The sequence below is a fragment of the Anopheles darlingi genome, chromosome 2 (genome assembly GCF_943734745.1).
Source record: "Anopheles darlingi chromosome 2, idAnoDarlMG_H_01, whole genome shotgun sequence".
Classification (NCBI taxonomy): domain Eukaryota; kingdom Metazoa; phylum Arthropoda; class Insecta; order Diptera; family Culicidae; genus Anopheles; species Anopheles darlingi.
In genome coordinates this window covers 2,830,001-2,847,500 of record NC_064874.1, presented here as the reverse complement: position 1 = coordinate 2,847,500, position 17,500 = coordinate 2,830,001, and the positions used below count along the sequence as shown (strand labels likewise).

The following is a 17,500-nucleotide window of genomic DNA, read 5'->3' as shown; positions in this document are numbered from 1 at the left end:
AAATCCCTTCGACGAAACCTTCACCACCGTATCGCTGCTGTTGTCTTCGTAATCGTCCGACTTGAGATTACGCACATCATCATCCAGCTCGTCGTCCGGCTGGAAGTTAACGTAGTTGTTGTCCGGTGAAATTTTACCCAAGCTGTGGGCCGGTATTTGACTGTAGTTGACATAGTTACGTCTCGCGGAAGAAGTTGTGGTTTGTTGACGATTGTAATTGAACGGAGGAACCACGTTCGGTTGCAGTGCCGGTATAACGGTCGTTAGTGAGGCCACGGGTGGTGGTGCGGGTATAGCCGGAATGACTGGACTCTTTACCAGTGGGATCATATGCGTCAACGAGACGGTACCGGGTTCAATGGAAACCAGAGGCACTATAGATTCCTGAGGAAGGTTTGTGGTATTCAAGGGTGGCGGTGCCACAAAACCCGGCGAAACAGAGGCCAACGAACCAGAAGGAAACGGTTCCGAACCGAATAGATCCCGTCGAGCATTTGGAGATTTCTCACGGATCGATGGAACCGTCATCGTGTCGCTAGCCACGGGTGTGGGGGCATCGATTACGAACAGATCACCAGCGATCGCGTGCACCGTGTTCGAGGGTTTTATTGGAGTTGAGGTCATAAAATCGTTGGTAGCCACAGCATTCGAATTCGATTGTTGTTGCTGCTGCTGGTGCTGGAGAGGAATAGCTGCAATCGAATAGTTTTCCGGAATCGGTTGCACTTCGGGTAAAAACTTGTTCAAATTGTTTGTACGCTTCGGCACGAACGGTTTGCGGAACGGTGCCAAAGCGAATGGATCCAGCTCGACTTCACCTTCATCATCTTCGTGAGATTCTTGGACAGGATGGTGCCGTTGCTGCTTAATCGTGGTATCAGCGTCATCTTCCGGTGTAAAGGGATCGATAAGAACTTCTTCACCACAAGTATTGTTCTCGGCAGCAGATTCGTAGTCGAGCTCATCGTCTAGCAGCAATGGCTTTTCACCTTGTATCATGTCCTCTTCCGCGGAATCATTCTCATCGATGACGCTATGCTTGGAATCCAGATGTTCCCGTTTCTTAACGCGAACTCGCGTAACGATGCGGCTGCTATTGTCCTCATTAGTGGTCACACTTTCGCACTCCGCATGATAGGCACTTGAACCACATGTTTTGATGCTTTCGCTGATGCAATCGTCTACACTACCCTCTCCACCGTACACTCCACCACGGACAAATGGTTTCTTCTTCGCACGTCCATTGGCGGGCACCGGTTCGGGTTCATCTCCTTCGAGAAAATCATCATTGGCCCGCAGATCGGACGCCGAACCGATGGAATCCTCATCATCCGAGGGATTGCCCTCTGTCGTGGCCACACCATGCTCTTGCTGTTGTGCTCCTCCATTCCTACCCACACGCTTCCCCGCTTTTCCCTTGTTTCCTTTCGTAGCGTTTGACGCACCACCGGCCACCGTGGTACCATCCTTAGTACCGTGCACAACCTTGCTTCGTAGTTTCTTCACGATTTGGACATTTTTAATTTGGCTCTTATCTACCTTATGATAAACTGCTTGCAGTTTCTCAGGAATGTTGCTCTCGACGAATTGCTTAAAGCTGTGCTTCTTCACACTTCCCGCGTGCACTCCGATCGAGCTGTTGAGGGCACTGGCCCCCAAGGGACCACCGCCACCAACCGCCCCCATACCAGGGCCACCAACTGATCCCATAGATTCTGCATAATACTCGGAATCACTATCATCCGAAGTGATATCGTTCGAATTGAGCTTCTCGTACTTGTTCCTATCATCTAGCGGTAGCTTGATGAAGCTGGGAGAATCCTTCTCTCCGCCAGTAATAAGATCTTCCAGTTTCAGATTCTTTGGTCCCCCGCCAAGCAGCACGGATTTGTCGATCGCGAGCTCCTTGTGCTTCGTCGTCGATCCTGGTCGTGCATCGATCCCGTTCGAGCTGCACGGCTCGACAGGCGTGCATTCTATTAAACTCTCCTTTCCACCCTGTCCTCCGACGGCATTACGCCATCGATCGCTCAGCTTCGAAGCCAGCTTCGAGGAGCTGCTCTTTTGTTTGAAACGTTTTGGCAACGTAAACGGTGCGGATCCAAACGGATCTTCCTCTAACTGTAGCCCTCCGGCCTTCCCCGTTCCAACTCCAGCCCCGTTGCTATGCTCTCCCCCTGCTGTCGCATGCAGCATCCCTGTCGAGAGGGCCTGTGACAGGGAAGTGCGCTGACCAGTGCTCCAATACGGTACACAACGATCCGATTTCATCTCCTCCGGTGAGGTGACGATCGACGTTTGGCTTCCTTCTAGCCTCAACTTATCAAACTCGGCTCCAAAAAGCTGATCTTCAGTCAGGGTAGAGATGGGACTGAAGGGTGACGGGTCACCGAATGGATTCCAGGTCGATGATCCGGATAATGGTGACACGAGCGATTTTTCACTGTTGGAATTGCTCAAGATTTGTTGCTGGTGTTGCTGATGTTGTGTATGGTTGAGCGCCGTCGGTCGCGGCCGAACGGAAACCGTTGTCGTAGAGGTTGACATGGGTTCCTGTTCGAACGGTGATAACAGAGTTGCAGGTGATACTGCATTCGATGGAGCCTTGAACCTACAAGCAGAGCAAGAGCGTGAAGGGGAGACATATTCGTTAATGATAATAGGTCTGACGTGTACTGCGGCAGTTCCGCATGACTTCGATGCCGATACCTGAACGAGGAGGAATCTCCTTCCATGGATGCGGGACTCTGACGAGGCACCGAGGCACCAAGAAATTTGTCATCAAAGTTGGCTATAAACCTTTCACTCTCTACCGTTGCAGCGGGAACAGGCGAGATGACGTTTTTCGGAGAGGGATTCAGCGAAATCGGAGCAAGCGTTAGCCCGATAGAAGGAGTTGTCGAACAGGGCGGCTTGGGTCTCGATCTTGGAGTAACACTTGTTCCGTGGCCACCAACTCCAGGCATCGTCGTCTCACTGCACACCAGCATACCCTCACTACCATTCGCCACCGCTGTCGATGGTTGTTGGATAGAGCCACTGACTCTCACACCGCTGCCCTGCTGGTTAGTCGATTGTGGCATCCTAGCAGTGCCCGACTACGGTCAATTGATGAATTCTTTAGCTACGCTGGATCTTCACTGTCCGTTTCCCATTACGCACCGCTACACGCTCCGCACGTGATGCGCTGTTTCGGATGCTGCCGTATCTGGAACGACGAGGCAACGAGGGAATTACACACGCGATATCGGATAACAGCGCCCCTATCAGGCAATCAGGCAGATGAAACGAGTGGAACAGTTATAACAGGACTTTGTTTACATTGACCGATAAAGCGAGAAGAAACCGTTCCACGGGAGGGCTGTGTGTGGGTGGAATGATAAGTGGGCTACGCAACCAGCCCACAAACGCGCTTCACACACGCCTCAGCACGTCCCGAAGACACGTAGAAACCGAAAGTAATACAGACCAACAAAACAGCTGTCTCCATCCCAAACCTTTTCCGCCAAGACGACGAAGCGGTCGTCGAGATGGTTCGTCCGAGAATCCTTTAAAACTAATCGGAAATTACCGTAATATCAGTAAGTCGGGAACGATTCGAGATTCGCAAAGCTGACCGATTCCGGATTGTTTTGGTGGATCCGCGTTTGACAGCTGGTGTTTTTGAACTGGCCAAAACAAAAGGAAACGGAAACGGAAACGGGGAAATGGATCAACTGAAATTCCTAGAATACTGTGATTTCTTCAAACCAATTCTGGTGGAGGAGATCCTACTCGTCGAACATCCCTCGCTGCTACCTAACGGAAAGTGTTCCGCGATAGGGAAAATGGCACACGGCGAAGACAAGCTGCTATCCTTGATGATTCCGGAGCTTCCCGGGTAGGTAACCGTCGCCGGAAAAGATTGTGCGCAATATCTAACATACCTTACCGTTGCAGGAGTTTTCAACTTGAAGATGGCACCTTTGTTCTTGATATCTCCTTTAGAAATTACCGAGGAAAGAGACCGCAAGGAGGAGATCATGTCGAGGTGTGCGGCACCCTCATGCTGTACGATACTGAGTGTTCCGCCGATATCAACTCAACTACCTCATCCGGATTCTTGCGAGAACGGCTGATGGAAGCAGATAATATCGATGAATTATTTAAAGAAATGCGCTTAAAATATAAGCCATTCATTGAGGTAGAATATATAAACCCCGTAAAGGAAGCGAGGCGTATGATTGCTTGTAATTTGCGGATGAGATGTCTGCAGACAAATAATCCCGGATGAATCAGTGAATCATTTACTAAATAAAAGATTTGTGAAATATTAAATTAAAGTTAAATAAATTGGATTTCGCGTGGATACAGATTTTCCGGGTGGCTGGATGATGACAGATGACGAACAGCCGGAATGTTGTAAACAAACGCCTATGAGTCGCTTGAGAACGGAGAAAGGATTAAATTTGGGTTAAAAAAGGACTGAAACAGTGATAAGAAAATGTCCCTGGTGTTATCTGAAGTGGAGGCACTGGTGCAGCGGTATGTGCCGGAATTCATCAAATTACTGACCGGCTTCGAGGTAAACGAGAGAGGCAAATATTGGCGATCGTCTATGCTAACCGCCAGATGCGATACTTCTTTTTAGGAGACGGAGGAGAACTTCACGCTCTGCCAGCAGTTCATGATGGGTATAATCCGGAATCACACCTTCCTTTCGGTAAACAGTCACGAAATTAGGCGGAAGATGGAGGATGTCATAGAAAATATGGAATTGACAAATTTCGTCACGGAGGCCACAAATTTACGACGGTGCTACGAGGAGTTGATCACCGATCCGGACTGCATGGAACACTACGTACACGAGATCCACTGGTCCATCCTTTTGTTTCTCATCACGGTGGCCTATAATCCGGTGGGAGCGCTAAAAGAGCGGCGACAGACCGGACGTGCCATTGAACTCTTTCAACCAGAACCCATCCGACCGCGTCTGCCCGACAAGGAGAAGGATGATTTAATAGCTGACTTGCTGAAAGACAACGTTTCGGTTCAATTGTCGCTCCAGAATTCAGACCTAAGCGACTGGAGTGATCTAGAGGACGATGAGAATGTTCCGACAACCGCTGGCGAGCAAAAGGAATCGGACTTTGAATTGATAGAGCATGGGCAAGTACCGGATGACCGATGTATTGAACAGAGAGAAGTTTATGGCCCAATTGCACCGCCTCAACGAGAAGATAATTACCATCTGTTTGATCAGGAGAATGCGCTGGATTGGCTAGAAGAAAACGTTCAAATGAGCTGGTGGCAGGATTCTCAGTTCAAAGTGAACATCCTGAGTGACCACAGAGGTGCCTCGTTTTGTGATTTCTGGTCGGAATGTGTGGCAAAAGCTTCTCATGGATTTCTAAAATCCGATCCCGTTTCGACCGTATCGGAAAGCTGCGTTCTGAGGGAGATACTGTGGATGTTTACTGCCCCGGTCGATTGCAAACTGTTTCGAATTGATGATGATCAAATATGGATCAATTCCAACGTTTCGCTGGCTAGCACCACTGAGCATGGCATTCAAACTTTTCTTCTCAACTTCACCGAGTTCATGACGATTGCCTATCGATTGCGGAATTTCTGTAGCAGCGTTTTGGATACTTCGGGAAAATCGATACCTGCACCTCACTCGTTTGAGTGCTACGCAGCGGGAGTGAAAAGCTTCCTAACGAACATGGAAACGGTGATGATAGCGAAGGAAATGGAGCTAATACGTCAAGAGCCGGGCAAAACGGACACAATCATCTCACTGTTTCATGAGCTAGAACCAGAGCTGCTTGTGCTCAAGAAACTGTACGACATCCACCGGTTCTCGGTGCTCGATTGGACGAAATATCCGGCCCACATTGCGGTAGCCCATCTGCTTTCGGGATTATTCCGTAGTGTTAAATTGAGTGCCAACTTGGAGAAGGGCAATCTGGCTTTCGCACTGCTACTGGCGGCCTTGAAATGCTACATGAATATGATCGACATCTGGTGGACAGAGGGAAGGCTCGATGATTGGCGAGACGAGTTTTTAGTAGAAAGACAATATACGGATCCGCCACACATTGGCGTGCTGACCGGTTACCAGGCGAGATTGTTCTCCAAGTGCAAGCAACGTTGCTTCTACGTTAGCTCAGCCATCTCGGAAGTGATAGAGAACGATCCAATTATCAAGCTATTACTGCATCATTCCCTGGAAGCTGGTTACACTTTGAATATTTTGAATGGCTTAGATAGGATAAGCGATATGCGCAGGGCGCACGAGTCGGAGGATGAAAATTTGGTTTATTTAAGCTTTTTGGGATCCATCGTAGAAGAGCTGGAGAAATTTCGGACGGAGGAGGCATCGGCGGATCAAGTAGACATTACACAAACGGAAGGAAATGCAGCCATGCTAATGGATGTGAGTATAAGTTTCGTGTAGTTGAATCACATGCTAAGCTTTTATCAATCACATTTACAGAAACAAGAAGGACACAAGGTACAGCGACTAACTAAAGAAATTCAAGAAATCTGCAACGACGATTTGCTCCTTATGGCTCTAAAAAGTACACTAAACTTGGTCAGTGAATACACGGAGCCACAATCCTCACCAGAGTTGATCGCTAAACCGGAGCGAGAGCTTACGAATGCTCACACACTGTACGAGATACTTAATGAAATCTCAACACTACCGCTCCCGTTGGAGCACGTGCTGTTTGATGCGATAAAAACGCTGATGGAAACCAAGCGACAAGCCGCTAACCACTACGTTACCTACATCTACAAAGATGAGTTTCATGTGATGGATCATTTGAGGAACATACGGAAGGTACTGCTCCTGGAAGCTAGCGATCTGATGGATTACTTTTACAGCGATCTGTTTCGAAGAATCGAAGCCGGAGAAAGCTGGGCCAATCCGTACTTGCTTACGACCCAGTTAAGCGATATTCTCGCCTCACGCTACAACGATATGATGTCGCTGTTTACTGTAGAGATCGATCGTTCAGTCGGACACAGGCTAGAACACCCGACAGTGCTGCAGGCGATCGATGCGATACGAGTACTGTACATTCCCGGTCACGATTTGACCAACATGATCAACGACGATACGCTGGCCAGCTATAACAGCGTGTTTCGGTTTCTGTTGAAGGTGAAGTGGGCTCTGGGAACGTTAGAAATGTTACGGTTTCCGTGGTCCCAGAAACGAAGGCCACCTTATGCGATCTTCGGCATGATGGATCTGATACTGAAGCGATTGGCAATGCTGAAGTTTTGGATGATATTTTCCCTTCAGTGCGTCCACTCACACCTCATGACGCACGTGTTGCAATCGCACGGTGAGCAGCTCGATGCGAAACTTGACCGTGCTGACAATCTCAGTGATATGATAACGGCGCATCAGATGTACATAAGTACCATCTTTGAGCATTGCTTTCAACAGGAGGACAGTAGGGAGGTGCTGGAAGGAATTAAGCAAATGTTGGAGCTGGTGTCGATCCTGCGCGATGAGTGGCAAACCACAACCAACTTTACGGAGTTGGACGCTCGTGGCGAAATAACGGATAACAGTATGATTGGTGATTTTGTGTCTCGTTGCCAAATCGATGAACTGGAGCGCACATACTGTAAGTGTCACCAGGAGTTGGCCAGATTACTCAGTCGGGAGGCCTACGGCAAGCAAAAACTACATCGTAAGTGCAGCTGGTTATGGGTTAGCTTTACCAGACTTTATTGATGTTCGTTTCTGTTCCAGTGACCGGTCTGGCCGATGCGTTTAGCTACAATGCACCGTACTGAAGCACCACATTCGCACACACCTAATACTGCAAGCTACGTTTTGTGCCGATGTCGTCCAGTATCTGTTGCAGCTCGTCGTCCTCGAAGCGACCCTCAAGGGACGGAATGAGCGCCTTCGCTTCTTCGGGCGATGCTGGACAAAGATTCCCCAGGGCCGCAAGTTCGAATTTGTGCAACTTTTTCTGCATCAGTAAACTGTTTGGAATACACACAATAAACCACTAACAGCCAAATGCACACAATCCTGAGGTGTGTCGTCTCGTTTACCTGCGAACGCTGGCGATGGTTTCCTTGTTGCGGAACTTCCGGAATTCGTTGGTGTAGGTGTACGTTTTGTGGAACACTTCCGAAAACTCCTGCTCTTCCTCGGAGGATTCGTTTTGGTTTTTGCGATGCTCCAGCAGCATGTGCACTTCGCTGATCAGCAGCGTTTCGGCGTTTTCAAATTCTGCCAGTAAACACTGTCCGGTAAGCGAAAGAAACTACAGCGAACGCGGTACGGAACCTACCTTTCGGAAACTGTAAATCGGCCGCATCTTCATCGACCATATCCACCGGGTTGAAGCCAGCCATGACGAAGAATTTACGAATTAAACTTGGAAATTGGTGGCTTTATTCGCGGAGACGGCGGAGTTTTCTGCGTTTGTTTTGGTTGACAGAAAATGTCCCAACTGTTTGGGCCAATATATTTGGGACATTTTCTGATGCCGAAAAGATCATGGAATTTTTGCGGTTTTCTTAGCTTTAACCAAATCATCGACGAATACAATTAAATTAAACTAAAACACCGAAAACGAATATTATTTTTAATAAAAACAACACGAAAAACAACAACGAAAATTCAATCGCGCTTCACTCGACTAGGGGTTGTGAACACGGCTTGGCAGCAGAGAACTGTCAAAGTCCCGTTTCCCTCCATCTCCTGCGTCATTCTTCCACACAAGCCCGCTGTTACCTAGAAGATTCCGCGAGTTTCGAAGCCGCAGCCGCAAGCTCAAATTAAAAGAATCCCGAAATAGTGGCCTCTTATTTCACGAATTGCTCGAGCAATAATCGCAGTGATTAAGATCGTTTGTATGCTGTAGGGAAAATGGAGGACAGCAAAGATGAGGTAAGCAACAGCGACGTTGGCGACGGTGGCGAGGGCGGCGCTCTAGACCGAGGTCGCGGCGGAAGCTTGGCCCCTTAACTGACGACGTGTGGGTTCCGGAGACATCATTGAAATATTTTTGGGATGCGTCATGAAAAGCAAACAAAACACAAAAATTCTACGGTCTAATCGACGCCGATTTGCATGTCTTATGGTCCGCTGCCTTTGCCGAAAATCCGCTTTTTCGTGTGCCGGCTCGGGGGCTATGTGAACTAGATGAGCGAAACGATTTGTCCGGCGTTTCTACGAAAGGGTTGCTTGGTTGCACGGGAACATGTTAATAATCCGTTGGCGGAAAGAAATGGCCCACTGATGGATCCATAAGAGGAGCAATTCGAAGGACGCGATTTAACACCCCCGTAGGTGCGAACATTTTTTTGCGGAACGATGAATGGCTTTTAGTCATGCAAGTTTCCCTTCTCCGCCTGCCGGTAGAACGGCGGCACTACGGAAGAACGATTCTAGAACTATTTATCTGCTGGATAAGTTCGTTCCCGCTCTGACCCCAATATTGCACGCAGTAGTAAAGCGCAGTGTTTGGATGGGGTTTGTTGTTGATGTTTTAGCACCAAGTCGGAATTGATCAAACTTTGGCGCGAAGTAATCCTTGTTTTCCCACTGGCTACGGCTTACTCTGGGTCCATAGGCCACGGAACCCGGAAGGACCCGATGAGGGAATAGAAACATTACCGGTATGATAGATTCCATTCCAGCGGCGCTCTCCGTTTTGTTCGGTTCGATGATGAACTTCTGCGGATAGTTGTCCACTGTTGGGCGATACGATCGGATTGCCTGTCCCTTTGGCCAAATAATTTTCCGTTGTTTTATTTGTTTACTAATTTTCATCTTTTCATAATGTTAATTCTTCATCAGCACCAGTTCGTTGTTGACGATGTCAGTAAGATAATAAAGGAAGCCATTGAGACGACGATCGGAGGCAACGCGTACCAGCACGATAAGGTGAACAACTGGACCGGTTCTGTGGTAGAGAACTGTTTGGGAGTGTTAACAAAGCTGCAAAAGCCGTATAAATACATTGGTAAGTAAAATTGGAACAAGTAAGTGGAAAAACGGGCAAGTCGGCATGGATTCTATACTTTATTGCTGCATACTAGCTATTCTGAAAAACGTTGGAATGGTTGAAGCGATTATCCGACGACGCCAAATCTAGCTCCGATTCCTGCACCGATACCGGCACCACTGCCAAGTCTACCCCCAAGTCCTGCATTGATACCGAAACCTCCGTTGGATCCAAACTGTGCGGACGGTCGCACATTAGCGCTCAAGCCTCCACCGCCCACTGCATTGAGTCCAGCTCCGAGGCCGCTGACGGCGGTACCGACGCCTCGCGCAATTCCTCCTGCAAGGTTCGCTGCTCCACCCAGTATTCCTCCTGCTAAGTTCAGCCCCGAACCGATAATATTACCGGCGGTATTGGTTAGTGCACCGACTACAGGGCGGATGATGCCGCCAGGCCTGGGCTGGAAACCAGCGTTTCCACGGCCACCGAATCCTGCTCCGATTCCTGCTCTGATTCCGAGCCCGCCTAAACCAATGCCAGCGCCAATGCCGATACCGATTCCTGCACCTCCGAAACGCTCGTGGCTTCCATGTCCGCGGCAACCTTTTCCTACGTTGGTGGCCGCTGTGGTCGTCGTGGGGGCGGCCGTGGTTGTGGTTGCAACGGTTGTAGTTGACAGGCTATTCAAGAGCTGAGTCAAAAGGGTAAGGATGCTGGAATCGGTGGCTGTTAAAGTTACAGTTTGTCCGTTAATGGTAACCGTAACCGTGATGGTGGTGGCAGCGGTTGTCGTTGTAGCCGCAGCCGTCGTCGTTGTTGTAGGAGCGGTTGTTGATGCAGCGGTCGCCGTTGCGGCCGTTGAGGCTGCTGCTGTTGTTGTTGCTGCTGCTGTTGTTGTTGCTGCTGCTGTTGTTGTTGTCGCTGCTGCTGTCGTGGTTGTTGCTGCTACTGTTGTTGTTGTTGTAGCCGCAGCCGTCGTCGTAGTGGCTGCTACGGTGGTTGTTGTGGCCGATAGAGCAGCAACGATAGCGGCAATCGTAGCTTGATCAGTTGAAGCAACAGTAACGACGCCTGGATCAAGCATTTGACATAAGAAGAGGTCGTTAAAATCGTTAAAATTCGACTCCAGAATCGAAATGGATTCCGGATTGTTTTTGGAGTCGACTCCGATTCTTTGCCGGGGGAATCAGAGTCGAATCATGGGTGGATTCTGGGGCTAACGCTACTTACTTCCGTTGATGTTGAAAACGACCGTATTACCAGCGACCGTAGTTGTCGCGCCCGCAGCGGTAGTTGCTGCGGCAGCAGTCGTGGTGGTGGGAGCCGCGGTCGTGGTGGTGGGAGCCGCGGTCGTGGTGGTGGGAGCCGCGGTCGTGGTGGTGGGGGCAACGGTCGTCGTCGTAGTGGCCGCAGCGGTTGTCGTCGTGGCGCCCGCAACGGTGACACCAATGATTGAGGACGATCCCAGGACAGTGACCCCGATGCCTCCGATACCGACGCCAATTTGCGCCAATGTTGGGCCAGTCAGCAGGCTGACGGCAAGTAAGATGGTAGTAAGGAAGTGCTGCTTCATTTCGTAGCTTTACCGTCGAAATGAGAATGCTGATAACGGAAGATTCTGAACTGTTCTGGCGAACGGCTTGGTTTTATATACGATTGCTTACATCCGTCCTCAAGTCCTTGAGGAACGGGTGACATCAATTGGTGCTAGTGTTTTTACAAAGTTCCTTAGACTGATGTGACAGACGTGCAAAAAATTCAACAAGATAGAATACTCAGGCTTATTGTTCGTTCTGGAAAAGTGCGTCAAATGCGAGCAAATGGGGAGACGGTTTTACGTTTGTAATGTTTTGGTTATGGTCAAAGGGATGATTGTTTGATGAATGGGGTTAACACTGGATCCTGCCTAGTCGAGTAGGTTATTTTCGATTTACATTCAATGATTGCATGAATGACGACTACAGTTCCATTCTATTGGCAATCGGGCAACCACTTGATGCGTTAGTACGATCGATTTCATGGATGCAATCGGCAGGTTGCTATGTTACGGATCGAACCGGTGTGGAAGTGTCAAATTCAGTCATTTTGTTGTGTGTAGTAAATTACCTGAAAACTAAATCATTACCTTAAAGAATCGTAATAGGGCAATAGAATTGATGGCGAGTGCCTAGTGTCACATTGCGTGCCGCACGCACCAGCGTCGTTATGCTGTTATTGAGCTCGCTTTGCCATGGAACGTCAGCTACGATGATGAATCCGTGTCGACCGCCAGTTATACGGATCTTACGATAAAGAAACAAAAACTGATAACTATATGATCCCCTCTTTTTCATCCGTTTTTCCTTTTTAGTGACCTGTATGATAATGCAGAAAAATGGCGCAGGGCTCCATACAGCAAGTTCGTGTTATTGGAACAACGAAACAGACGGATCGTGTACGGTGCGCTGGGAGAACAAAACGATGTACTGTATCGTGTCGGTATTTGGGCTTTCGATTTAGGTGAATAGAGAGGATGAAATTGAAACGAACACTCATATGCACTATCGACGCGGGCAGCCTTTCGTGCAAAGGCTGGCATATTAAGGGCTGTCTTTAATACACTACTATTGCACTGATGCTAGTTTCATCTCATTCCTGAACCATTCTACGATCATGATTTGATAAATGTTTGATTGTTTCCCTCGCATCTTTGAGAGTGGCACCAAATTAATGCACCAATGCAAACGGCAACCATGAACTGCTTCTAGAGATAGAGAGAAACAAGGTACGGATAAATCTGTTGCGCGCGAGAGCTTTTTGTAATTTATTATTTTTTAAATTAAAGAAAAATACTACGCATAAGTGCGCAGCGATAACGTTTACGCTCGCTGCTCATGAATTGTTATAAAGGCATCACTTTAAACATCGTCTCAAACTGTTTTTATGTACTAACCACTAGTACTGTTACTAGCTCACTGCAGTGCTTTTGATACTCTTCCGACTATTCCTGTTCATATTTACCTATACGCTCTGCAGTAGTTTGATGATGTGCAGTGATAAACAACATCGGAAGGCCATATCTTGTGGAGGGTACGGTACAGATGATCGAAAACAAAAAATGCGGTAAGGCTGTGTAGGACAGAAGGTGAGACCAAGAGAAGGGCACAACAGCCGAAATGTCGTTTCTGTAAAGACAGATCGCTACTGATCGTTTGTGTATAAGCGGGAGTACGAGCGGGGTGTACGAGCCCTCGTAGGCGAGAGCCGAGTCGTGAAGAGATGTAAAATATCAAATGAAGGTGGCGATCTCGGTGACCGACCGATGAAAAGTGTCTTTGCATCCCACATTTCCATGTAATTAGGTCGTACGAGGAGACGAGGTCCTAGCGAAACGGAAGTGAATGTACGTTTTGTTGATGGGCAGCTGATAAACAGTAGAAATAAAATATCAAGAGGAAACAACAGGCATTTGGGTGTATTTCATTTCAGACATTTTACGTTTAACAATTCAAATTCTAGTTCTTTCAGTTCAGCACATTCCGAAACATGGCTGTTTGCACGTGCGGTCACGCTTGAGTGAGCATAATTAGGTATGAATTTTCATGAACTTCTTACGATCGTCCGCGGAGGGATTGTGGAAGCTGTACCAGTTGCTGGTGTCTACCGGATGATGCATTCAACGTGAATCCTCCGGATTGGAAGAGCATTTAAGGGAATGAAAAATGGGATACCGGAGAGTAAAACGGGCTATCGCGAATCTAGCGGTCGAAACTATCGGGTAGCACCGGGAAACATGTGCAATAAATAATGCATCATCGGTAACGTTATTATCAGCAACGGCATCATGGGAACAGGCGGACTGGTGATCCTGCCAGCGGTGATGCGAGGGCACACGGTTTAAAGCAACAAAGTGGGTAGCGCAAGGGACGAGGGCTGAATGGTTTCGTTTCATGCAGGCTAGCACAGGCTGCAATGGTTGCTATGGCTGCGAGCAACGTTATCCTGAACGGACACCATCTCATCGGATGCGAAGAACCGAACCGAAGTTTTCTCACGTACGACCGTTTTCCGGCTGCGTGGTATGCAATTTAGATGATGTACTCCCGACAGCGGAGGAGTGCAGCTGGTTTGCCACTTACGGGCCGCGAACCGCGAAGATGATAATAAATGAAGCGAAGAAGGGAGAAAGCAAAAAAGGTAACCATCCAGACTCCAGCATCGCTCAGCATCGCAGCTAGTGGTATGATGGCATGCTGCGGGGCTATGCGATGTACACGGTAGTCGTAGTAGTCAATCAAAGGATTGCAGTGCAACCGATGCGAATCTGCAATCAGGTACGGAATTGCTCTTTCATTCCTTGAGATACAGTTAAACTGCGATCCAAGCGAACACTCGGTGCACGAAATAATAATGAAATTCTATATTCGAGTCAATGATGCATGAGATTTCGGGATGTGATCAGAAACTATTATCCTTGGGCTTTGTTTCAGGTGCATTTCAATCTTTCTGGCAAGCGTATGTAAAACCTGAATCGTCTATGATGTAGCAACGCAAAGGTTTTTTGGAAATTTATAACGAAATTGAGCTTATATGCAATGGTCGACATTTTAAAAATTTTAACAAAGATCCCTTACCCTTTATCATTTTTAATCATTTTTGTTTCGTTTAATATGCGTTGCGTTTAAAGATTCTTCTCCATCTTCCACCGGATGTTCGAGGATGAAATGAAGCAGGAGAATAATCCGGATGAACGCTTCAATTGAGTTGCGTTATATGAAAGAGAAAGAGAGCTTAGCAAAATTTTGGCGGGAACAAACACGCGTGGAAACAGTTGATGAACCACGTGTTCTCAAAACTTGAAACGTTTTCAAAAGTACGGTTATTAATTGAATTGCTTTCCTGCGACTGAACAGTCTTCCTCTGGTCGCAATGGATAAACATTTTGGTGATGTCTTTTCATGTGATCCTCACGTTCTATTAAATATTTTCAAGATACTTAAAGAAATACTTAAACCTTTATTATTCAAGTAAAGCATGAAATCCAGACCAGATCCGGCAACAATATCACAGCTATTAACTGCTTACTCATAGATACCATTAGGGGGAAAAAGAGAAGAATGCTCGGAGAGATGATTTCCGTTGCGCAAACTCCATAACACGAACGAGACGAACACGATGATGCACGTGCGGCCACTACAACATCGTTTAACCCAGAGGTGGTCAACCGGTAGTGTTCGCTACTTGCATCTAATATTAGTGAAAACCGAGATTTTTGTTGTTGTATTGAAAACCAAATCGTAATCGGGTTTATTTTTTTAATATCTTTTGTTTTTCCAGATTTTTCGGACTTTCAAGAATATATTTTACAAATTAAATCTGTCCACTGCTCTTTCTTCCTAAGTAACATATTAGTGCACGCTTCTTGATCCTTTTTATAATCATTGCTGCTTGGCCTCCACTGGCTTAACCCTTCCACGTTTCTCTTTTCTCGCTCTGGCAGCCGTTAAAAAACGAAATCTCATTCGGAATGAACGCGACTTCGGGTTTCTTGCCCTGCGTCCAGACCAACAGATATGGACGCAGGGTCGGAACACCCGTGGATGAAACTCCGAGGCTGCGTGAATGACGCCGCCATCACAAATCGTGCTCGGACCGTTGTGAATGGAGGTTGGTTGGTTGTTCCCGCTAACGCTCGGCGCAGTGTTCCACGTGTGCTGTTGTTGTTCCATTGTTGGGTCAGTTTGTTTATGCAATCTCTCGTGCTCTCCGGTGTTTTTCTAATGATATCAAGACCAGTGAAACCAGTCGGGTGACAAGCGCTCGTGCACGCAGTGGTTGAAGGTTTGAAATAATCTGTCGTTAATAGCGTGCGTTGAGTTAATGTTGCTCTTAATTGCATCCATCACGCGTTGGATCTCAGCGGCGATCGAACGTGGGCAGAGTTAATTGAATGCATAATTAAAGAGATTGGCGATCGTGAAACGACGCTTGCAGTGAAGATAATTATCAACTGCCCCGCACCTCTTCCTTCTCGGTGTTGCTGCGAAGGGAGGCAGGTGGGAATGTTCCGCTTTCCAGATCGGGTAAAAGCGCGATCACGTTTTTTTTTCGCGTCAAAATCACGACCTTAGCCAGAGGCTGTGTGGGATTAATGTGTCAAATATTGGCGAAAAATATCTCCCTGAGTGTGGCAATTAAAGCAGAGTAGAAGTAACCCTCAGGCAATCATGTTTGTGTTGTGGCAGGAAAATGGAAAATTGGCACCGATCACCGTTGTAAGCTGTGGTAAACATGCCATCAGCAGCAGCAGCAGCAGCAGCAGCATAAGAAAAACAACTCAGAAAGCAATACGTTTAGCGTGGAAAATATTTCTTATGCCGCCCGCTGTTTGCCGGAACACGGCACAAGTAATCCGATATCCTGCCTGCGCTGAGTGGGAAGGGATATTTGATTTCTTATTCTCCAACTGTGCCTCAATACCTTACGGCGGTATTGCGCTTAGTATTTTGTGCATGGTGTTTGGCCGATGATGGGAGCAGCGAGGTGAAGAAGAAATCAATTTGCTGTAAAAATGAGCGGCCGTAAAGAAAAAGAAAAAAGGTGGTATTAAAGGGTAGAACTTTCCACCCGGCAGACGTGCTGGAGCCAATTAATTATTCAAATTTTTGTGCGCGAATGAAAACGGAATCTCGTCTAATCTCCTGGGTAAAGTGTGAACAGTTCACGGCTACCAGACTCCCGGTGCGGCACAATCTGGCAGTATTGTTAGGAGATAGTGATTAAAGCAAACGGATGGACGGCCAGGATGTGAGTTCCGGAAAGTGTTAATTACTTACAAGTGATGTTACGAAATGGAGTGAGTGTTTCTAATTTTTATATGTGTTTATATTGCAGCGAGTGAAATTGTGAAATCAGAAGCGTCCTTCCATACGTCCTACGTTCCGTTGGTTTTGGAGTGTGAAGTGGCTGGAAACCAAGCGCAAACCGTGAAATTCTTATCCAAACACGATAAGTAAGAGAGTGAAGGGAAGCCGTTAATAGTGTAACACAAAAGGAAGCGGATTTTTCGGCAACCGGAAAAGTATTCTGTGCTATACTCAACGACCACGTGCACAGTGCCCTGTCGGAAGTGTCCATTTCCTTGCCGCTTACCGCGGAAAGACGTTGAGTGGTTTGCACTCGATAAATCATCATCATTCCTTCTTGATACGGTTGACAGCGACGAGCGACGGCATCAACATGAACTACTTCGGCGTACTATCAATATTAACTGGTAAGCATAGCAAGTTCTCGGAGGCTGGCCGGTTTGTTGGGCCGATCGTTGCCCAAGCATGATGCGAAAAGGGCCGTTGAGAGAGGTTTTGTACTTTCGATTGATTAATTATAGATGACAGCACGCAAATTGAGGCAACCGGTCAGTCCAGTCTAGGCCGGTGCTATTTCATTGCTTCTCGATTCCGGCCAGCAGAAGCCGGGGGTCTCTTTGCCATCATCGTGTTGATACTCGATGCCGATGAGTGATGCAGTGCGCCTCTCCGACTTGGCACTGTCATCAA

The 17,500-nt window shown here is 47.6% G+C and overlaps 6 protein-coding genes across 10 annotated transcripts in view; 4 read left to right on the top strand and 2 right to left on the bottom strand.

The window, feature by feature from the left end:
• Positions 1-3,651, bottom strand: part of LOC125952760 (uncharacterized) — a 5,118-nt gene extending 1,467 nt beyond the window's left edge. The window contains exons 1-3 of one of the 3 annotated variants that reach the window (XM_049682453.1): positions 3,572-3,651; positions 2,710-3,208; positions 1-2,611 (exon numbers count right to left, since the gene is read on the bottom strand). The exon at positions 1-2,611 is cut by the window's left edge and continues 1,467 nt beyond it. In XM_049682453.1, the coding sequence (XP_049538410.1) occupies positions 1-2,611; positions 2,710-3,083 (2,985 nt within the window). In that variant the 5' untranslated portion in view covers positions 3,084-3,208; positions 3,572-3,651. Of the gene's footprint in view, positions 2,612-2,709; positions 3,209-3,469 lie in introns of all 3 variants that reach the window. The other 2 variants (XM_049682452.1, XM_049682454.1) reach the window with 2 other exon arrangements.
• A 47-nt stretch (positions 3,652-3,698) lies between these two features.
• On the top strand, positions 3,699-4,294 carry LOC125952790 (uncharacterized). Of its 2 annotated transcripts, none has more exons than XM_049682501.1 (2): positions 3,699-3,880; positions 3,988-4,294. In XM_049682501.1, the coding sequence occupies exons 1-2, from the start codon at positions 3,708-3,710 to the stop codon at positions 4,271-4,273; spliced, it is 459 nt and encodes a 152-aa protein (XP_049538458.1). In that variant the 5' UTR covers positions 3,699-3,707; the 3' UTR covers positions 4,274-4,294. The 2 variants fall into 2 exon arrangements, with proteins under 2 accessions (XP_049538458.1, XP_049538459.1); XM_049682502.1 differs by having other exon boundaries at positions 3,940-4,294.
• Positions 4,295-4,424: 130 nt separating this feature from the next.
• Positions 4,425-7,893, top strand: LOC125952762 (gamma-tubulin complex component 5). The gene is made up of 4 exons (XM_049682455.1): positions 4,425-4,564; positions 4,631-6,418; positions 6,479-7,688; positions 7,751-7,893. Exons 1-4 carry the CDS (start codon positions 4,484-4,486, stop codon positions 7,792-7,794), a joined length of 3,123 nt encoding a protein of 1,040 aa, XP_049538412.1. The 5' UTR covers positions 4,425-4,483; the 3' UTR covers positions 7,795-7,893.
• On the bottom strand, positions 7,815-8,453 carry LOC125952791 (DNA-directed RNA polymerase II subunit Rpb4). Its single transcript, XM_049682503.1, has 3 exons — positions 8,304-8,453; positions 8,062-8,242; positions 7,815-7,989 (listed from the first exon to the last, which is right to left on the bottom strand). Exons 1-3 carry the CDS (start codon positions 8,365-8,367, stop codon positions 7,815-7,817), a joined length of 420 nt encoding a protein of 139 aa, XP_049538460.1. The 5' UTR covers positions 8,368-8,453.
• A 286-nt stretch (positions 8,454-8,739) lies between these two features.
• LOC125952792 (dynein light chain Tctex-type) lies at positions 8,740-13,406 on the top strand. The gene is made up of 3 exons (XM_049682504.1): positions 8,740-8,905; positions 9,818-9,983; positions 12,316-13,406. Exons 1-3 carry the CDS (start codon positions 8,885-8,887, stop codon positions 12,462-12,464), a joined length of 336 nt encoding a protein of 111 aa, XP_049538461.1. The 5' UTR covers positions 8,740-8,884; the 3' UTR covers positions 12,465-13,406.
• Positions 13,407-15,577: 2,171 nt separating this feature from the next.
• LOC125952778 (uncharacterized) overlaps positions 15,578-17,500 on the top strand; it is a 62,224-nt gene continuing 60,301 nt past the window's right edge. Inside the window, exons 1-2 of one of the 2 annotated variants that reach the window (XM_049682488.1) lie at positions 15,578-15,679; positions 16,839-17,217. In XM_049682488.1, coding sequence (XP_049538445.1) covers positions 17,184-17,217 — 34 coding nt within the window. In that variant the 5' untranslated portion in view covers positions 15,578-15,679; positions 16,839-17,183. Of the gene's footprint in view, positions 15,786-16,838; positions 17,218-17,500 lie in introns of both variants that reach the window. The other variant, XM_049682489.1, reaches the window with a different exon arrangement.